Below are 20,207 nucleotides of genomic sequence, written 5' to 3'. Positions count from 1 at the left end.
GGAGAAAATATTTGTGGATTACATATCTGACAAAGGACTCTCAAGACTCAACCAGAAGGAAACAACTTGGTTTAGAAATGGACCAAACACTTGAATAAACACTTCAGCAAAGAGGACGCAGGGAAGGCGAAGAAGCAGATGAAAAGAGGTTTAGCATCATCATTAGCATCAGGAAATGCAAATCAAAACCGTGAGGTGGTACCGCGCACCGTCAGAATGGCTGAAGTAAAAAATGCCCACATTCCCAAGTGCTGCTTAGGAGGTGGAGCCACCGGAACCCTCCTGGATCGCCATGGGAATGGTTACTCCCCAAAACAGTCGGGCAGTTTCTTAGAAAGTTAACCCTATACTTACCATGTGACCCTGTAACTCCATTTCCTGCTTTAAATACTAAAGGATGAATTACATGTTTTTGGAAATGACTTTTATAGTGAATATGTTGGCCACCAATCTTTTGAGGGAAAAGTAATTTAAATTGTAATGAAAACTTACGTTTACACAATAACCTGTACATGAATGTTCATAGTGGTTTAACCCACTAGATTTCACTAACAACTGCAAACAACTGAAATGTTCTCCATTGGCCGAAGGGACAAACACACTGTGGTGTATCCAGGCACGAGATACTATTTGGCAATAAAAATACAGAATCTTGATACAGGCAACAGCTCAGAGGCGTCTCCAAGGCATCCTGCTGAGTAAAAGAAGCCGTTCTAAAAGGTTTTATACTGTGTGGTTTTATTTATATGACATGCTGGAAAAGGCTGACCTACACTGGGGAAGGTCAGAGCTGGGGGGAGGGAGGAGGGGGAGGGTGCAGAGTGGACCATGGGGGAGGGGAGGCGGGAGGATTTAGGGTTATGTGTCTTCATTACAGCGGTAGCTAGAAATCAATTCATAGAGCTGTAACCCCAAACAAGCCCGTTTTGTTCATTATTTTAGGAAATAGAATCAGGCCATTTAACATGATCTGTCATTACAGAGCCGGAAATGAAATTCCTTTGTGCGTCGTATTGCTGTGTCGGTTTTCTGACTGGCAGTCTCGGGTCTCCCCTGAAAGTGCAGGTGTGTCCTTCTGCCTTGGGGCTCCTTCTGGCTCCCTGACCTTTGCTTAGAGTGTCCTCCCCGTCCAAATGTCTCTGCTTTTGGAAAATGTGGCATCTTTTGGCTGCAACCCTCATCTGGCTTTGCACTGTCCCTTTTAGCTTTCTGCAAGCGTCTTCCCTCTCCAGCTCGATTTTAATCTTTCAGCAGAAAAAAAGAAAAGCTTTTGCAGGATCCCCAAAGCTTCTGGCATTGGACTCGCACAGTCTGGTTTTTGGTTTATGTGTAAAGAGCTTTTGTGCTGAGCACAGAAAGAAAAGCCTAGAAGCACCCCTCGGTGTCACGGTGGCGATGACCCCAGGCAGGGGACTGCATCTGAACCACTTTTTAAAAAATAATTTCATCGTGGTGAAACACACATACCATACAACTTACCATTGAATGGTTTTTAGGTGTGCAGTTCAGTGGCCTTAAGCATGTTCACACCGGGGTACACCACCGCCACCATCCACCTCAGCCTCTCCAGCTTCGCAAACGGAAACTCTGTTCCCATCAAACACTCACACTCCAGGCCCTCTCTCTGGTCCCTGGCCCCAGCACTCAGGTCGCTTTCTGTCTCTCTGAGCTGGGCCACCCCGGGGCCTCATGTGCATGGGGCCGTGCAGCGTTCATCCTCGAGGTTCACCGGCTGCCGCCCAGGTCAGAACTCCCTTCCACGTTTAGGCTGAACAATATCCTCTCCACCGCACGCACGCATTGCTTTCTGCTCATCACTCCTCTTCCTGGGACTGCCGGGCTGTCTCCACCTTTCGGCTGTAGCTCTGAGTCACCTTTTAAGCCACCCAGGCTCCCCTGAGCGACGCTGATCTGATTTGGCCATGACATCCCCATGGCCCTCGGGTGACTTGGTGGAAGAGATGCCCAAACACCCCACCCTCCTTTCCCCAACAGCCTCAAGTGAAGCTACCTGGCCGAGGTTCCCTTATTCTTTGAGTGAATAGCAGCACAGGGCACTGGGACCCTGACGCCCTTTTGAAGGCAGAGGTACATATATGAGCTGAGATGTCCACAAGGTGTGAGGACGGCTTGGCCGAGGAGTGGAGCCCTGTGTCTGCCCTGCTAGTGAGTGGCTGGTTGCAGGCCCATGCAGCACGGCCTCGGTCACACAGGCCAGCAGACAAGGGCAGAAGCAGCCCGTTCCTTCTGGATTCTTGATCTGGGTCTGGGGTCCTTTCACGCAGCCTCTCGTCCCCTTCCCTGGCCGGCCCCACAGCCCCTTGCTCACCCCAAACGCTGCTCAGCCCAGTTCTAGAACTGCACCACCACTTCCACGGCGTCCAGAGGTACAGGAAACAGGACCAATGCAAGGTGTCTGCGCATTTTAAAAGCAGCGTTTGGGGGGTTATTTTGCAATTTGTGGGGAGTGGAATTTGTCGTTCTGTCACACCTTACAGTAAACAGGCGAGCTGTTCCGAGGCAGAAGGAACTGGGAGAGGAGGCTAGGCCTTCAAGGAACAGTGGGAGGGGTGAGGGGAAGGTGCAAGCTGGGTGGGGCGCTTGGGGGTGAACTTGCTCACTTCACAGACCAGCTGTTGGGGATGCTGAGGGGTGTGGCCCACACTTGAGCCTTCCTGGAGGAGACCTGGGGGTCTGGGCCAGCCCTGCACCCTCAGCTTCCCCCGTCAGCCCTGTCCAGAAGCTCTGAGCTGCGGCCCCAGGAACACTTGGGATGTGTACAGTCATCTTGAAAGTGATCGGAGAGCTGAAGTTCAGCTCTCCAGGAGAGAAAGGTTTCCTGCTATTTAGGATTTTTGGTTTTTGTTTGTTTGTTTTTTGAGACAGTCTCACTCTGTCACCCAAGCTGCAGCAGCATGATGTTGGCTTACTGCAACCTCCACCTCCCGGGTTCAAGTGATTCTTATAACTTAGCCCCCCAAGTAGCTGGGATTACAGGGGTGCACCACCATGCCTGGCTAATTTGTGTATTTTCAGTAGAGATGGGGTCTTGCCATGTTGTTCAGGCTGGTCTCGAACTCCTGGCCTCCAACAATCTGCGCACCTCGGCCTCCCAAAGTGCTGGGATTACAGGCGTGAGCCACCGCATCTGGTCTGCTTAGTTTTTAGGACACACACTTAGGAATCCCCTGACATACTTTTAGTTGTATGCACTAAGGTTTAAAAAAAGCCACAACTGTTAACATTTTTGGTTATTCATTGAGATTTGTGTCTCCTTGGCCACCCCCAGCCTGTTTCAAGCACCGCACTTTCTTTTTAGGTGATTAAAAGCGAAGGAAGAGCTAGGAGGTCAGTTGCAGTAAAGAGGAGAACGGACGCAGGGCTGCGCCTGGCGACATGGGCTCAGACGCTGGAGGGCGGCCTACAATCGCGTTTTGCCAGCTAGAGATGATGCCAGAACATTTTTGCAAAATGTTTGGCTTGCTTATTTGGAGCTAAATACTTGGGACAAGTGAAGAATTAAAATATGGTCCGATTTTAAAAATGAATATTTTCTATTGTTTAGAACAGTAATACGTGCTCACATAACGATATCGCAGGAAATAAGAAAGTTTGTGGGAAAATTCTCCCACTTCAGGGTGACCCTGGTGTGCACGTCGATGAGCACATTGTTAGATCTGGCTTTGTGTAAAAACGCAGAGCGCGCATGCAAATGCCGTTAAAGGTGAGCGCGGCGGGCACGCTGTTCTCTCCAGCTGTTTTCTTGTTTTACTGGATGGTGTCAGCGCCTCTTCCTGTCAGCAGAGGTTTGCATCATGATTCATCGAGCAGCAACAGAAAAACGACAAACTTTTGTTTGGTAAATAAAATAACTTGCTAAAAAACGCTTAAAATCATGGGAGGAAGACCATGGGTGGTCATTTATTTGTAGAATCAATCGCTTTTTCCATTAGCCTGTTGGACTGTATGGTTTTTGAAGAGTTTTCTCGACCTGCGATGATGCCTGTTACCAGCTTCTCTCCAGAAATCAGGAAGGTGTTTTTTTTGTTTGTTTGTTTTGTTTTTGTGCTCTCCAATTTGTTTTAAGGTCTGGGGAGCTGGGCGTTCTTAAACTTGGAAGGAATAACAGAGCTGCGCGACCACCCAATGCCGCTGCAGGTCAGGGCGGGCCGGCCCAGGCATTTCTCGGCAGCATCATTTCCATTCAGATTTCATTAAAGGAGGCCGTCGATGGAGTCATTCCCCTCAGAAGAAATCCTTGCAATTAATTTGATAAAAGGCTAATCCTCGCTGGTGCCCTGAGTTTTGTGGTTAGGAAAAAAGAGTTCGAGCTCTTACTTCTCTGTCTGAGGGAGGAATTTCGCTGTTTCGCTGAATCAACAATCACAAAGTCATACGTGCAGTCCTAGTGAATCCACGGCTCTGAGCCTTCCCCAGTCCCCGCGCACTAGCCTGGACCCTGAAGCTCATCTGAGCCTCCAGGTGGGACCATGCAGGGCCCCATGGGGCTTGGGTCCCTCCCCTGCCATCCCAGGCTGGGGTGTGCCCACCTTCCTCTTCTGTATCTAGTGATGAGAGTAAATCACTAGATACATGGGTGTAGATACACCTGCCCAGAAGATCAGCCCAGCAGAGCCTGACAGCCTCCAGTAGCCCCAAAAGCCGGCCATGGCAGCTGACATGCCCGCTGGGGACCCACTCCACAGTTTTAGCAGATGGGCGAGGTATTGGAGGTCTCTACTCCTATTTCACATGGAATCCTTTTGGAGACACAGGGAGAAGTGTGCATTCCCAGAACTTGGATGATTTCCTTCAGAAAACGCCTGTAAGAGGCCGGGCATGGTGGCTCATGCCTATAACCTCAGCACTTTGGGAGGCCGAGGTGGGTGGGTCACCTGAGGTCAGGAGTTTGAGACCTGCCTGGCCAACATGGCATAATCCCATCTCTACTAAAATACAAAAATTAGCCAGGCATGCTGGCAGGTGCCTGTAATCCTGGCTACCTGGTAGGCTGAGGCAGGAGAATGACCTGAACCCAAGAGGCGGAGGTTGCAGTGAGCCGAGATCACACCACTGTGCTCCAGCCTGGGTGGCAAAGTAAGACTTCATCTCAAAAAACAAAAAAAAAATGCCCATAAGGAAGAGTTCCTGCTCATCTACCCCCTTCCCCTCACAGCAGTGTTCTCACTGACACAGCCACGTGTTAGAACATCTCCTAAATCTCACTGCAGATGACCTGCCTCCTTTCAGATTGTACGTATTCACAGAGAGTGCTTCCCCACTCTTATTTATTGTGTGCCAGTGTTTGGGGAGTTGGTCACATAAAAGTATTGATACCATCTGCCCCATTTTTCCCACCTGGCAGGATGGAGCACAGGAGGTTGGCTCCATGTGGAGTTCCCGCCTGGAGACCTCCGCCCTCCGGTCAAGCTGGAATGGTGCCGTCTCATGGAGGCACCCATGGGGGGGTCCCATGCACCTGGCTTCTCTGCCTGGATGTCCCGTGCTGGCCTTTACTACAGAGATGCACCCATCAGCAGGTGGTTGTGGAGCCTTAGCAAATGCCTGGTCTTCACTTTGTCATGTGGCCCGTGATGTCATCTCAGAATGACACATTAGAAAATTGTCTCTGTTGATGTATCTCACTGTGCCCAGAGAGGGGCATCCAGCGTCCAGCGGTGGAACACAGCAGGGATTTCCTTATGGGCATTTTCTTAATCCAGTAAGTGGTCCAGTTCTAGGAATGGACATTTTTTCCCTATGTCCCCAAAAGGATTCAATGCAGAACCAGAATAGAGAAAGCACTGAGTCTTTGTTTGAAAACACGAGGTGTGAGCATCGTGAACCCAGCACTGCTCCCTCGTCACTACTCGTTTTGTAGATTAGGATATTGAGACGCAAAGAGGTTCAGGGACCTGCCTGCGGGCTTGATCTTCAGACTCCATTGCGAGTGAGATTCTTGCGGCGTGAACGCAGGATGAGAGGCTCATGTGACCCAGCTGAAACTCAGCGGCCGATGGGGAAACTCACTGGCTACTCATAGGAGAAAAGGAAAAGGGAAGGGAGAGGAGTGGATTTTTAAGTTGTATTGTGTTTATTACAAAAATCTGTAGACATACCTTGTAGTAAGTGATGAAGCTATTGGCTAGAAGTAACAATGTGCTCACAGATGAGAAAAATGAACTAGTATCTGTAGACAAAGGCAGTGACATACCAGTTGGTGTCTAGGAACTAGGGACAAAGGCAGTGACATACCAGTTAGTGTCTAGGAACTAGGGACAAAGGCAGTGACATACCGGTTAGTGTCTAGGAACTAGGGACAAAGGCAGTGACACACCAGTTAGTGTCTAGGAACTAGGGACAAAGGCAGTGACATACCAGTTAGTGTCTAGGAACTAGGGACAAAGGCAGTGACATACCAGTTAGTGTCTAGGAACTAGGGACAAAGGCAGTGACATACCAGTTAGTGTCTAGGAACTAGGGACAAAGGCAGTGACACACCAGTTAGTGTCTAGGAACTAGGGACAAAGGCAGTGACATACCAGTTAGTGTCTAGGAACTAGGGACAAAGGCAGTGACATACCAGTTAGTGTCTAGGAACTAGGGAAGCTTCAATAGCTGCCGTTTACTAGAAAATCAGTTCCTAATCATTTTGGTAAACACTGATGTATACAATAAATGCAGCCGTAGTTAATGCATGAACTACAGATTAGATTTTTTGATTTTCTCTGTCACTTTAAAGATGCATTTCCATGTAATTAAAACAAAGGGCCCATCCGCTCTCCTTTCAGTGGAATAGTGACGCCTCAGCCCTGACCGACTGCAGCATCTGGACCCTTCTACGTCGTATCTCCTGCTACTTATTCCTTTAATTTCCAGGTTGAACGTGGTGGATTTTTGCACACACCCACAAAGCAGCATCCGGGACCTACGCTGTTCATTTCGATGGTTTCACTTGTGGTTCTAAGGGTGAAGAGCGAATGATTTTGCTTTTTACTGTTTTTTCCTCCCAGGGTGATATTCGATTCTTGTGGCACTCTCGGGAAATGCGGATACCAGAGAGCTCGGAAATTAATCTGAAGAAACTCAGAGCCAGAGAGCTCCGGGATTCATCTGTGTGACCTGTGCAAAACCACGGAAGACAGTGGTGTCACCGCTTTGCTGAGCTGCCGTGATAAGAAAGAACACAGAATGATATTTGAGATGATTATTTTCTTGTGAAAATGATGCTTCAGTATATTTTTTGAATTAAGAATCATAAAATGTAGTTCTAGATGAAATAGAGACACTTTTTCTGCCATTTTCCCCTGCATCACACTTCTTCCATGGCTCACAAAGATCCTCACATCCTCAGAAATCTTGTTTAAGTGATTAAATGGCCCTCCTTAAAGAGGTCTCAAAGGAGACTGTCACCTGCGAAGCGTCCTCCTTTCTCTCCAGGGTTCTCTGTTTCAATGCCTGCTTATTTTGCACCTAAACACCAGTGGGAGTGGTAAACAGCAGACCCCTGCAAATGATCTGAAGGTTGGGGTCATGGCATCTGTTCCCTATGGCAACTCACCCAGCAGCTAAAACAGGCACCAGTGAAATCAGGATGATTGAATGGAACGCGTGTGTCAAAGCCTGCATGGCTGGAGAGGACACATCGCCTGTGAATGGTGGGCTGTGGTCTCTCCCCTTCCTTACTCCCACGCCCCTGATGTCACAATGCTCTGCAATTCCAAGAAATCACAGAACTCTGTGGTGCTTTTTAATACTAGTTTAATAGTCAAATAATAGCTTCCTCTGAAAAAAAGCATGTGTGTGTATGTATATATATATATTCTTTTTCTTTTTTTTTTAAAGGAAGCTATTATTCCACATCTGGTCAAACAGCTCCTACTATGCCTCAGGAGAGTATGTGGATTTTTTTTTTTTTTTTTCCTAGCAAGATCAGGGCATTTAGATTTTGCAGTCTGGAGAAAAGTATTCTTTTCTGTCTGAATGCCAGATGCAGTTTTTCCTGTGTTTGCCCTTTGCTGGGTTTAAGATGATGTTTGTTCCTAAGTCATCGGCTCACACTAGTTAATGAAAGTCATGGACGTTTACTTTCTTTATAGAAAACTGTGCATATGTCTGAAAAAATAGAGAAGCCTCTTGTTCAGATGCAGACTTCGGGTAACCTGAGACTGTTCCGAGGATACAGCTCCCTGCAGATTCTGGAGGATGAGGACGCTGCAGGGTGGCGGCAGCTGGTGGCCCCGCCTGGTGCGCTTGGTTTCCCTCCTGGTGCTCCACTCGGGGGGCTGTGGCTTTGCCCCGTGACAGGAGGATCAGCGTTTCTCCTCTTAGCAACTGTGAGGCTGGACGCAGAGATTCAGATACTGCTTTTGCAGACGCAGTCGGGCATATCTGGTGGTGTTTTCTCTGCCATGTTTCGGGGGGGAAGTGAAGCTCCCATGGCCTTCTCTGGGGGCCTTTGCCTTTGTTCACTGGTGATACAGAGGTCGGCATCAGAGACCTCTTGGCACGAAACCACGTGGGACACGCACTGGGCTCTGGCCCTGGGCACAGAAGGACACCACAAGCCAAGCGTCAGCAGCCTGTGCGTCCGCCATGAAGTAAACGCTTTCAGTGGCTGTATTTTTCTGACATGGGTTTAACCTCAAAAGGGAAGAGCTTTGACGGCGGGTTCCAGCCTCCTCATCCTGGTGAGTGTGCTGAAGAGGGGGAAGCATCGGAGGGGTCAGATGGCACCTGTCAGAGCCGAAAGCTGTCGTCAGATGAGGGAGGAAGTCCTAAAAATGGTCACGTGCTTTCCACTGAGTGGCTGTGCTGTGGTCTCTCTAGGTGGCTGTGCCGTGGCCTCTTTGGGTGGCATGTTGATGCCATCTTGCCCCTGGGTACCATTTTGCCATGGTGTCTCTGTGCAGAAGCATGCCCTTGATGACTGTGGTGCTGGGAAGCAGAGTCTCTGTTCCTCGTCCCCAGAGACCCCCGGGAAAAATTCCTCTTCCTCATGGCAAGAGGGACTCTTCTCCAGCAGGGAGGCTCAGAGATGTCTGCTTCCCAACCGCAGATGACGTGGAGCTGATGGCCAGAGAGTCGAGCTCTAATCCAGCTGCCCCAGCCCACAGAGCTTTTGAGGCTTGATTGCCATTTCCTTCTAAAAATGGTGGAAGCAGGGATTGATGTGAGGTTAGCCATTCTGATTTTCATTTTCCAGTTGAGGAAACTAAGGCTCGAGTACAGAAACACAGAGGACCCGAAGCTACAGCCTGACGGGGCAGAGGGGCGGGGCCCCAGGGTGTTTAGAGTCACTGCTGCCCTCCCCAGCGGCTCCAAGGCCACCAGGCCTCTTCCAGAACGGCACGAGTGTGGCGCGGCACTGGGCAGGGTTCCGATGACACCAGTGTTTCCAGAGGACGAGGCTCCTGTGGGCATTGGCATGGCTTTTCTCACTTGATCAGCACGAACTTCCACGGCCTTTGCAGGATGGGTGACCCTTTGCCACTGATGCTTTTTTACAGGAGAGGGAAGGAAGCTCAGAGGAGACGGACACCCACCCCAGGTCCATGGGGGTGACGTGGCGCCGTAAGACCCGAGCCAAGCGTTTTTGGTTCTTACTTCTGTGCTTTCCCATGGCACAAAATGTTTTGCCTCCTGAACACCAATGTGCTGGGTGACGGTGGATTCAGAGGCAGGGTAGGTCTTTCCAGAAGCCTCTGTGGGCACAAAGCTGAGGGGTGGACACTGTCCTGCTAGGTGGGCCAGGAGCATGAGGGCCTGCCAGCAACAAGGCAGAAAGGATGTCCCAGGACACGAAGACGGTGGCTGCTGGAAGCCCAGAGCAGGGCGTCCTGTCCCTCCCTGCTCAGGTCTGTGTCCTGGGCCCCGGGCTGAGCCTGGAGCGTGGAGGAGCTGGCACCGTGGGTAGGGCTGAGAGGAGGCGCCCTGCCCTGGGCCACCTTTCCAGCTGCACCGCAGGTGCCCTCACCCCAGCCTCCAGCGCAGGCCCAGCGCCAGTTTCCAGGGACCTGCAGCGCTGGATTGACAGGCAGGCAGGCAGGTGGGGGCCGTGCAGACAGGTAAACTGCAGAGAAGACCGTGTCCATGTCCTACGTGGCTGTTCCCCGTCACGTGTGTTGCTCCTCTGTCTTCGGAATCCTTGCCTCCCCTGCTTGCTTTTGGGTGTTCAGACGTTGCGTGATTCCCCTCCTGTGCTCCAGCTGCCCCTCTTCCAGTCCTCAAAGAAAAGAGCCCGGTCAGCCCTGAGAGCACCCGTGTCTCGAGAGTCAGGGAGCTGGGAGCAGGGTCCCATTCTGGAGGGCGCCCCAGCTCTGGAGCTCGGTTGTTCTTTGCCTTTGTGCTTGTTTCATAGCTGGGGGTCTCCCTTACTCTCCTGGGGTGTTTGCACAGGGAGGGAGGAGACACGAAGAGGGAGGGAGAGAGGGAGGCGTAGACAGACGCAGGGTGAAGCATGTTGAGGTGGGCCCGAGCAGAGACCCCCGTTCAGCTTAGGGCATGAGCGCTGTGGTGTTTCTGAGCTGCAGGGCAGGGAGTTCTTGGTTCTAACTGCTGGTTCCTGGCACTGCTCAGCCTGAGCCTTCCACCCAGCTGCTCTGTCTCGTTGGGAGCTGACTTCAAGGCCTTTTGTCATGGAATCCCTGTATTTTAAATCCCCCTATTTTAAAACCATTTCATGCCTCTGGCCTTGCAATTCCTTTCTCCGTGGCTGGTGCCTCACAGCCACTGTCTTGCAATGAAAGTGTCCCACGTCCCGGAGGAAGACAGTCAGACTCAAAAGCTCCTTCTCAGAAACGAGAGAGAAGCTTCTGGCTTATTCTTCCACTGCATACGCAAATGGCATGGGACTGCCACCGTCTTCGGGTAGGGACACCCTGGGGGCTCTCAGACCAGGCTGCCTGCCCCTCTGTGTGCAGCTCCTGCAGAGAGGCCTCTGGAAGCCAGGCATTGCCAGCCCCAGCTCAGGGTGTTGGACGGAGAAGTTGAGGCCTTTACCACACAGCCCTGGGAGGGTTCTCCGTCCATCAGGGGCAATGCTGGGAGCCCACACAGCCTGCTCAGCCTTGAGTTCCCACTTCTGCTTATCTTCATTTTCCTTTCACTCCACAGACATGTAAATACACACGCACACACACACACATGTGTGCACGCACACACACATGCACACACATGCACACGCGTGTGTGCACACACACACCCCTACTGCCTTTCCTATCTGGACTGGAATGGGGTATCCACAGGTGCACAGCACTGAGTGAAAGGAGCCACACCCTGGAGCCTGCAGGACTTTGTGACATTGTCACGTGCGCACTGGAGCGTGACCCTCGGGCAGCCACGTGGGTGAAGTGCTGTGCAGAGTATTATCTTTGGCCAGGTTTTTAAAGGTACATGCAAAGACCTGTCTCGGATGACGCTGTGGAGAACAGAGGGCTGCTTTTCTCTGCTAAATAATTTTTTAGAAGAGGAATCAAGCATTCTGCTGAGTTTCTTGCTATGATCTGGATACCGAAGCCCGGGACGCTCATCCTCTCCTCTCTGCTTGGCAACATGGGGGGTTTCTGGCGGAGGCTCCACCTCTCCTTGGCCAGGGTCCACTGAGGACAACTTGCCTCTGGTGGAGCAGGGAACGGGGCAGGGGCAAGTTGCGGCCTGCCAGCGCGTCACACATCGGGTGCTGTGGCATCCTCAGCTCAGCCCTCCCACGTCAGATATTCTCCACACAGAGTTAAAATCCTTCTCACCAGTACTGCTCTCCAGGGCGGGGTCCGCAGGGTCGGCGCCTCCCAGGCTGTGAAGCCCAAGTGGCCACAGCCCCAGTGCGCCCCAGGGAAGAGACCTCCCAGAAGGACAGAGGAGCCTCAGAAGCTACCTGGGGGCAGTGGGGGTGTTTTCATCACCAGGAGACCTCTTGAAAATCAAGTGCAGCTTCTCAACAAGGACACAATCCAAGCTAAACACAGACTCTCGGGACGGGCGTCCAAACCACCGAGGCTCCGCGGGGTGCCTGGCTACCTCCTCCCGTGTGGCTCGAGGAAGAAATCCTTTCCCCAGCTGCAGCTGCCGGTCACTCCAAGTCCCACGATCACCCTGCGGCTCTCACCTGGTCCTTGTCTGGCCCCGGCTCCCCCAAGGCCGTTCTGCCCCCAAGCCCTGGTTCCTCTGCTGTACTTTCAGCCACTGCCCTGGACTGGCCATCCTGGGGCCAGCAGGCACATCCTTAATAACTTGTAAACCCACTCCTGGCCCGCAGCGGGGCAGCCCTGGACGCCCAGCCGTTAGCTGATGTCTGACATGCGGCCACACCTGGTGAATGCTTCCCCTTCAGGGGCTCCAAGATTTGGCGTCCACAGGCGTCCTGTCCTCCCACCCCCGTGCTCCTGTGCTCCTTGCTAGTGTAAACGCTCCCATCTTGCACGGCTCTGGAGAGGGCGACCCCCGCCCTCCCTCACACTTGGTGCTCCATCAAGCACAGCTGTGAAATGCTCGTGCTACTTAAGTACCTGAGCACGTGTTTCCAATCTGTTGCATAGTCCCAGGCTTAAAAAGCCAGGTGCCAAGGTGCAGATGGTGTTGGCTTGGACCTGGAAGGGGGCCTGGTGGACGCAGGTTTGTGGCGGCCGCTCCTAGCTTGCAAGCGGCAGCCTTGCTCGTGGTGACTTCGGTGCCAGCTCTGGGCTTGCCCCCTTCCCCTCCTGGCTTCTTTGTGATTACTCCTGGCACCGTCGTGTTTTGAGAAGCCGTGGCAGCCACATCAGGAGATGAGGACAGGCCACAGTGACAGCCCACTTCCCACGCAGAGCTTGGCTGCACTCAGGTGAGGACAGAGCCCAGAGGGGCCGGACGTCCCAAGGGCACTCATGGTTTAGAGCTTAATTCTACCCATGTTTAGCAAGTGCTAACTGTCTGCTAGGCACTAGGTTTCAAAGCAAACTCAGGCACGGGTATGCGAGTGGCCCAGGTTCAGGCCAGCCCTCAGATACCAGGGCCATCCCAGGCCCTCCACGCCCTTCAGGCCTGGGCGCAGTGAGGCAGACCCTGTCACCAAGGCTTGCCCACCGTCCTGAGCTGACAGCCATGCCCTTTGCTCCCCTCCAAGGATTCAAAGGCGGGCCCTCCATGCCCTTCAGGCCTGGGCACAGTGAGGCAGACCCTGTCACCAAGGCTTGCCCACCGTCCTGAGCTGACAGCCACGCCCTTTGCTCCCCTCCAATGATTCAAAGGCGGGCCCTCCACGCCCTTCTTGGGCATTTGTCTCTTCCTGCACCTGCTTTCCCCCCGGGGGAGGCCTGCCTCCCTGCTTTGACAGCCTCACAGATGCCCCGGAGATGGGTGGACCCCTGGCAGTGACACTGCCTGCCCTGCGGGATAGTGGCTGAGAGCCCAGGCAAGGGCAGGTCACCCCTGGCCCCGATGGGTGGGGACCCGCCGGCGTCTTACCTTGTACATGTTGCACAGCCCAGGCTGGCTGCGGGCATGAGAGGGCAGAGGGCTCCGGCCCGGCTTTAGCCAGGGTACCTGCCGGGGGACACAGAGTGGGCTGTGTGAGTCCAGGTGGGCGCCACCGGCAGTGCCCCAAAGTCCTCCAGCAAATCTCCTCTAGAGCTGGCTTGGCGCAAACCCAGAGGGAGGAGGAGTGAGCGGGAGATGGAGGATGGGGGGGCGACGGTGAGCGGAGAAGGTGTGTGCAGAGATGGATGATGGACGGACCAGCAGGAGGTGATGGCGAGAGGAGAGGGCAGGCAGCGCCCGAAGGACTCGGGAAACCAAGAGCAGAAGGAAAGTTTTAGGGAAGAATTTTCTCCTCCAGAGTCTATTCTGAGGGCCTGTAGCAAACAATGGGAGCAAACAGGGCCGCAGGCAGCAGCTGGGTAAGATTTCTATGATGCAGTGCAGAAGGCATTTCCCAGTCTAGAGCAGAGGGCACTAAGGGGTTTTTTGACGTCTATCATGGAATGGATACATTTTACATTCAACTTTACTTGTACAGTTGTATTTTATCTTTCATAGCAAGTGCGTTTGCTTCCGCATTGCACTCCCCCACGGGGGAGGTAGCTGGCTGGGTAGACATGAGGCGTCCCATTGATAGTTTTCAGGAAATGCAACCTGTAACCCCAGCTGCCCGCCACTCCCAGAGCCAGAAAGAGGGAGGAAGAATGCAAATGGAAACGATTCCTGCTCTGCAAAGGTTCGGTGAACCAAGGACCGGCTGCTTCAGATTTTCTGCAGAGCATAAGGAAGTCATTTTAGGAGCAGCAGTGTTCAAAGTCACTTTAGCCAATGACTTAGAGCTGGTTTTCTTGCTGACATTCTTCCTTGCTACTGAAGGTTAGGAATTTAGCGTAAGTAGGAAGCCAACCTTCCTCAGCAGGAGCAGGAGCTGCGCACTCTCCTGAGCTCTGTTACAAATCTTCCTAAACACCATTTGCTCCTAACTTTATCCTCTGTCAGTTACGAGAGTATCTGCTGCATCCATGGACTCCGAGGGCTGCAGTTTAGAGACTATGCTTATAGAACCAAGGCAAATGCTCTGCAAGAAGTGTCTATTTCTTGACTATCATCTACAGCAAAATGAAGACAGAGAAAGGAAAAGAGGAGAGACTCGCAGTGGTCAGGAGATGAAATCAGGGTAACAGGCATGAGGAGGTGTGCTGGCTGCAGATGGAATGGATTCTTTTAAACAAGTTAGCAGCTGAGTATGCGTGAGAATAGAGTAGTTCCGACACGGAAGAATGTGAGCACATTCTACAAGTATTATGGAAAGTGAACATTCTGGGGTTTTCAGAGGCAAATCTGTGGTGTGTGCTTAGCTCTATGTCTCCTAATGGATTCTTCCTGCATGAGAGGCTATTGCTCTTTTTTTTTTTTTTTTTTTTTAATGTATATAACACAGAACCATTGGTTGTTTTATTAGGAATCTCTGATCATAACATGTTACTAGGACAAGTGACAATACAGAAGCAGAGATTTTACCTTAAGCTCCAGTTTCTATCTGGCATATCCTGCATGAGGAACCCTCTTTCACTACATAAGAAAATGTTAAATGCGTATCTTTTTATCTAAGAAACATCTGCAGCATGTTTTCATTGGACATCCCAGTTTCTTAAGGAAACCTCTGCGTGGGTCAGAGCCCAGCCCCTGGGATAGTGCACCAGGGCTATTGTGATGCTCTGGAACCATTCAGAGCTCAGGTACCATTCAGATACTATGATGTTCAGGTAGGATTCAGGCACTGAGGTGCTTGGGCACCACCATTCAGGTACTGAGATGCCCAGTTACCATTCAGAGCTCTACAGAAAGTACTGGCTCACGATACTCGAGAGAGGCTATTTCTATATTGGAAGGAATTTCTGGTGACTTTAACTCACGATATTAAAAAATAAATTGAGTATTCACTTCAGAGGATGTCTCCATGGATGAGACTGTGTGAGCTGCTGTGCTGATGAGACATGGCTATCCCCCTAAGCGGCAGCTGTCCCCCTAAGCAGTGGCTGTCCCCGTAAGCAGTGGCTGTCCCACTAAGCAGTGGCTGTCCCACTAAGCAGTGGCTGTCCCCCTAAGCAGTGGCTGTCCCGCTAAGCAGTGGCCCCCACCAGCAGGTGTCCATGAGCAAGTGCACGCTATGCACGTGGCCAATAAGCAGAGAACTTTCCATCTATTTTCCCTCATCTCCTACAATGGCTCTTCTCAAGAAGAGGATCACCATTGTGGACATGGTCTCATGGCTCTAGTGGGCTGGCGTGAAGCCCCTCTGCCGACTCCCCGTCTACCCATGGGGAAGGCAGGTGGCTGGGGTAGGTAGAAGGCATCCCACTGATGGTTTTCAGGAAATCCAACTGGTAACCCCAGCTCTTGCCACTCCCAGAACCAGGGAGAGGGAGGTCAAATGCAAAGGCCAGAGAAGCCAAAAGGCAAGAATCGTCTCAAGAGAAATTGTGCTGAGCCTACTTTTATGGGTCTCCCTCAAGAGTTCAGTTTTCTTTAGCTGTTTTTCCTTTTTTACTCTGTTTTTTAAGAAGTAGGATGATTTCAGAGCATTAAGAATATGCTGATAGACATAAAGGAAAAAAAATTACAAAAACATATTGAATCAGGGTTTGATAGGAAATGTCCATAGTTCTTAAATTTGAATCAATATCTAAGCGATTTCTACAGGAGTGCTATTGCATGTTTATTTCCTAAGGATGATCTGTTCCCTCAGAGGTCAAGCCGAGCTCCTAATCCACCGATCAGAATTGCCTGTTATCAAATGGCCAGTCTTTTTATCAAAGGAAAATCAATGATGAGAGAAATGAATGCTTTAAAATGAAAATGAGTTTGAAGGGAGGAGTTAAGACAAGGGTCTGATGGGACATGAATGGCAGGGCCACCTCCAAGCCGATCACTTATCTTTGCTCTCGTTTCTAACTTCTCAAGGACCCCGAGTTTCACCTTCATCTCATACACTCGTTATCGCCCTTCAGAGAGCCAGCGCCTTCCCTTTCCCGTGACCCCCCTTGTGTGTGAGCTCTGCGGGCACTGGCACCCATGTGCGCGTTCATTCGGGTGGTGCCAGTGGGGTGGGCTGAGTCAGTGACAGCACCGGCCAACGCGGTCTGCTCAGCGTCCATCTGCCCTAACATTCGCGGATGATGCTTTGAGAGAAACATGAGAAACTTGAGGCAGAATAAAAATAGTCAAAATAGAAAGACCAGAATACGGGACCATCAGTGGCGAGAAGACAGTAAAATGTCTTTGTGTCATAAAAGCAGAGGAGCTAGCAACTGTGACCTTCCCGTGCAGAAGCACAGGCGCTCGGGTGCTGAGACTTACCTGCCAGCTGTGTCACCAGGCCACGGAAATGCCGGCCGCACAGCACACGACGTATGCAGGGCAACCAAAAACGAAAACTTAAGAAAGTTCACATGCAATTAGTACACTGTCCGTGGTCTGTTAAACTGTTTAATGAATGCATGAAATGGCAGAAAAATATATAAAGCAAAAAGCTCAGAATTAAATCGTGATACAACCACCACAGGCAATCACCATCAAATCCATTACCATGAGTTACAAACATGTCGCTTATACAGAGGAAGTTGCAAAATCACTGCCAGTACAGACAAGTCCGGGCTAATTAGCTGTCACCTGTTCACACAACAGCAATATCTGCAGACCACAGAAGGACACGGAGCAGCTGGCGACCGAGCTAGGGAAGCCTCCGATCAATAATTGATCAGGGCCACGGGACTTCGAGAGGAGTTCCTCTAGGAAATCTCATAAGGTGTTTGAGTGCAGAAACGAATGCACCTTCTGTATTTGGATTTTCTCTAGAAGAATCTCTGGCCAAATCTCTCATCCAATGGAGGTGCTGGGTGGCCGGATCAGTGACCCCGCAGGCTCGTGATGAAAGAGATGGAATTTGGTTCTGGGTGCACGCTGCACTCGGGGGAGGGGGACAGCCCTGGGCGTGGCTGGCCCTCCGTGTGGCTACTGTATCCTTCATGTGTCTCCAAATGCTACACCCCCGTGGGATTACAGAACACAGTTACAGAAGGAGGATCTCATGTTAACAATGAGGAGTTAGGTTACTGTAGAACTAAAATATGCTTAATGAAATTAAAATGCAATGGAAAATAAATCAGGCAACAGAACATTGTGATTAATTTACAGCACTGATGATACCCCACAGCACTGGATGACAGAGTTCTTTCCCCATACAGTCAGAGGCATAGAAGTCACACTGAATGCTGAATTGCAGAATACTGAGAAGAGGTTATAAATGGAGGTTTTAATGTCAAACAGAAAAATAGACAAAATCATCAGTAAGAAGTTAGCTTTTAAAACAACTCCCTAAAAGTATATGGCACGGAGAAGCAGGGGCTAGGGTGTCCTGGCTGCGTTCTGTTTTGGGAACTGTCCGCGTGGTACATCACAAGGTCCTGCTTAGGTGTTTAGTAAAATCTTCCTTTCTATAAAAAGGAAGGAGCGATGTCCAAAGCTAATGCCTCCAGGCTGTGCCTCGTGCCATTCAAGTGGCCTCAGATATCAGCACTGGCAGAAGACTGATGCCGGGGAGGTCACTTGGAGAGGAAGCCGCCGGGCTAAGCACATGCCAGTCTTGGCCCTAAGTGCCCACCTATTCCTCACGCGACCCTGACATTCCGGGGAACTGGGAAACCTATTTCTTAAAGGCAACAATAGTCCTTTCTTTGCTCTCACAACAAAGGAGCATGTTCTCTGTGAATGCACTTTTCATCTATGGCTCTCAAAAGAATATGCCTCCTCAAGGAATTTTTAATGTGCTTTTCTTGAATGTCAGCTCCCAGCGACACAAGCGTGGGTGTTGTTAGGGCATTCCCGGGGCCGGGGGCGGCCCCTCCAACATGTGGTACCAGTGGCCATGTGCCCTCAGGGGAGGGAGGGAGAGCTCAGGAGGGTGGGAGGGGACAAACAGCCCCTTTTATAGGGTCATGGAGGGGCTCCATTCAGAGTCTGGTAGGAATCTGCCAGGATAACCCTTGTTCTAGATGGAGAAGCAGAAGGACTGTGTTCCCAAAGAACTGCCGGGCAGGCAGGGCAGCTGCCGTGGTCCCGAAAGACAGGGCTCAGCCTTCCACACACCTTCAGTCTATCTGAAGGAAGGACCTTCCTAGCAGATAAAAACTGGGGCTCTTCTGATTTGTAAACAGCAAAAACTAAAAAATAAAAACAAAACCAAAAATTCATCCATGGCAGCCCACACCGATGAACAGCCCAGAGTTTTAGGGTCATTATGGGTTTGTAGCTGGGTGTGGAGTTAAGCTTTCATCTCCCATGTTTAAAACACTTTGCGATAAAATAGTTGAGTGGAACAAATACACATCCGTGCTGTGTGCTTTCCACAGGGAAGCCTCACGGGCTGCTGGACGATCACGGGTGCAAATGTTACTACTATTTGCCATTGGTATCAAAGGGCAAGGCTGTTCATTAAAAAATCTTCTATATTCAATACCCAATAGTGAAAAGAATTGATATTTCATAATTCTTAAAGCAATTATGTAAAAATTTTTATTTTTAAAATTTTTAAATTTTTCTGTGTCCTATTTTGCAAAGATGACTATCTCTGAGACTAGAATGTTTTCTTTCAAAATATTCAAGCATATAAGGGATTTAAGACAATGAATGCTGTAATCTTAACATAAAGGAAGAAACACATCTCTGCGTTTCTATATCCATTTTGAGATAAAGTCACAATGATTGATATCAATGCTTTCACCATTTTATTTCAACTTAAACCATTATCTCTGACATGAAGCTTGTTTTATAATACATGCTATCCAGCGATTTCATCTTTTCTGCAGTTTAAATACAATTTTTTTCTGTACCTTGAATTGAGCAGAACGATTCAAGCTTTCAAAAGTGGTGATGCTGTATGTGTGAGGGGTGCTTAGCATAATAGCAACACTTCATTGCGCAGCCCGAATCCATACATAGCAGGTGTGGTTTGAAAAGTGCTTCCAGTTGAAACTAGCATTAGAAATAGGTTGGAACACCAACATTTCAGGCTGGGGGAGTACTGCCACAAAGGGAAAGAAAATGTCTACAAATACACTGAGAGAACTAGCCAGGATATCGATTCCAGAAGTACTGTGGATACACCAAATGCTAGTTACAAATAAGTCATGGCAAGTGTCACAACAGGAATCCTCAACTCAGAGCAGATGGTAGAGATGCTCACAGTCGCCTGAGACTTCAATGTGCTCTCATGCCCACAGGAAAGGTAAAGCTGACATTTGCGTTTATCTTCAACAATTTCATGATCAATAAAGAATTGCAGCTGGAGACCAAAGCCAATTCTAGAGACTCCTTAACTCCACCGATTACCCTGTGGTTTTTATGATGGCATGTTAACAGAATGAGGTGCTCTGTTCCACACTTTATTCAAAAGCCTTTTACATTCCCACAAGGCTTTCCAGAATTCCAGAATCGGCACTGCACACAGGCAGAAAAATGGCTGCCTCTTACAGGGTTTGTGAGAACACCCAATAAACCAGGACGTTTTGGGGAAAAACTTCTTTCTCTCCAAACTTACACAACCACCAAGCACTCTAAGCGTCATGTGAAAGGCCACGCCTCTGCCATCTGAATGCCACTCAGGAACCAGTGCTTTAACGAACCTGCAGCCACAGGCTTATCCAGACAAGCAACTGCAGAAGCCACTCCTACACACTGGACCCCAGAGCAGG

The 20,207-nt window shown here is 50.3% G+C and overlaps 1 protein-coding gene across 4 annotated transcripts in view; it reads right to left on the bottom strand.

Moving 5' to 3' along the window:
- The window catches only part of MBP (myelin basic protein), a 145,647-nt gene that overhangs the window by 16,620 nt on the left and 108,820 nt on the right, over positions 1-20,207 (bottom strand). For 2 of the 4 annotated variants that reach the window (XM_012465433.3, XM_012465434.3), the window contains exon 5: positions 13,444-13,521. The exons of the other annotated variants lie outside the window; for them this stretch is intronic. In XM_012465433.3, the coding sequence (XP_012320856.1) occupies positions 13,444-13,521 (78 nt within the window). The remainder of the gene's footprint in view (positions 1-13,443; positions 13,522-20,207) is intronic. 4 annotated transcript variants of the gene reach the window in all.

This window comes from Aotus nancymaae, unplaced genomic scaffold, assembly GCF_030222135.1.
Source record: "Aotus nancymaae isolate 86718 unplaced genomic scaffold, 86718_ANA_hifiasm-v0.15.2.pri h1tg000020l, whole genome shotgun sequence".
NCBI lineage: Eukaryota > Metazoa > Chordata > Mammalia > Primates > Aotidae > Aotus > Aotus nancymaae.
Note: the sequence above shows the minus strand (reverse complement) of the source record. Positions and strands in the feature narration are given on the sequence as shown.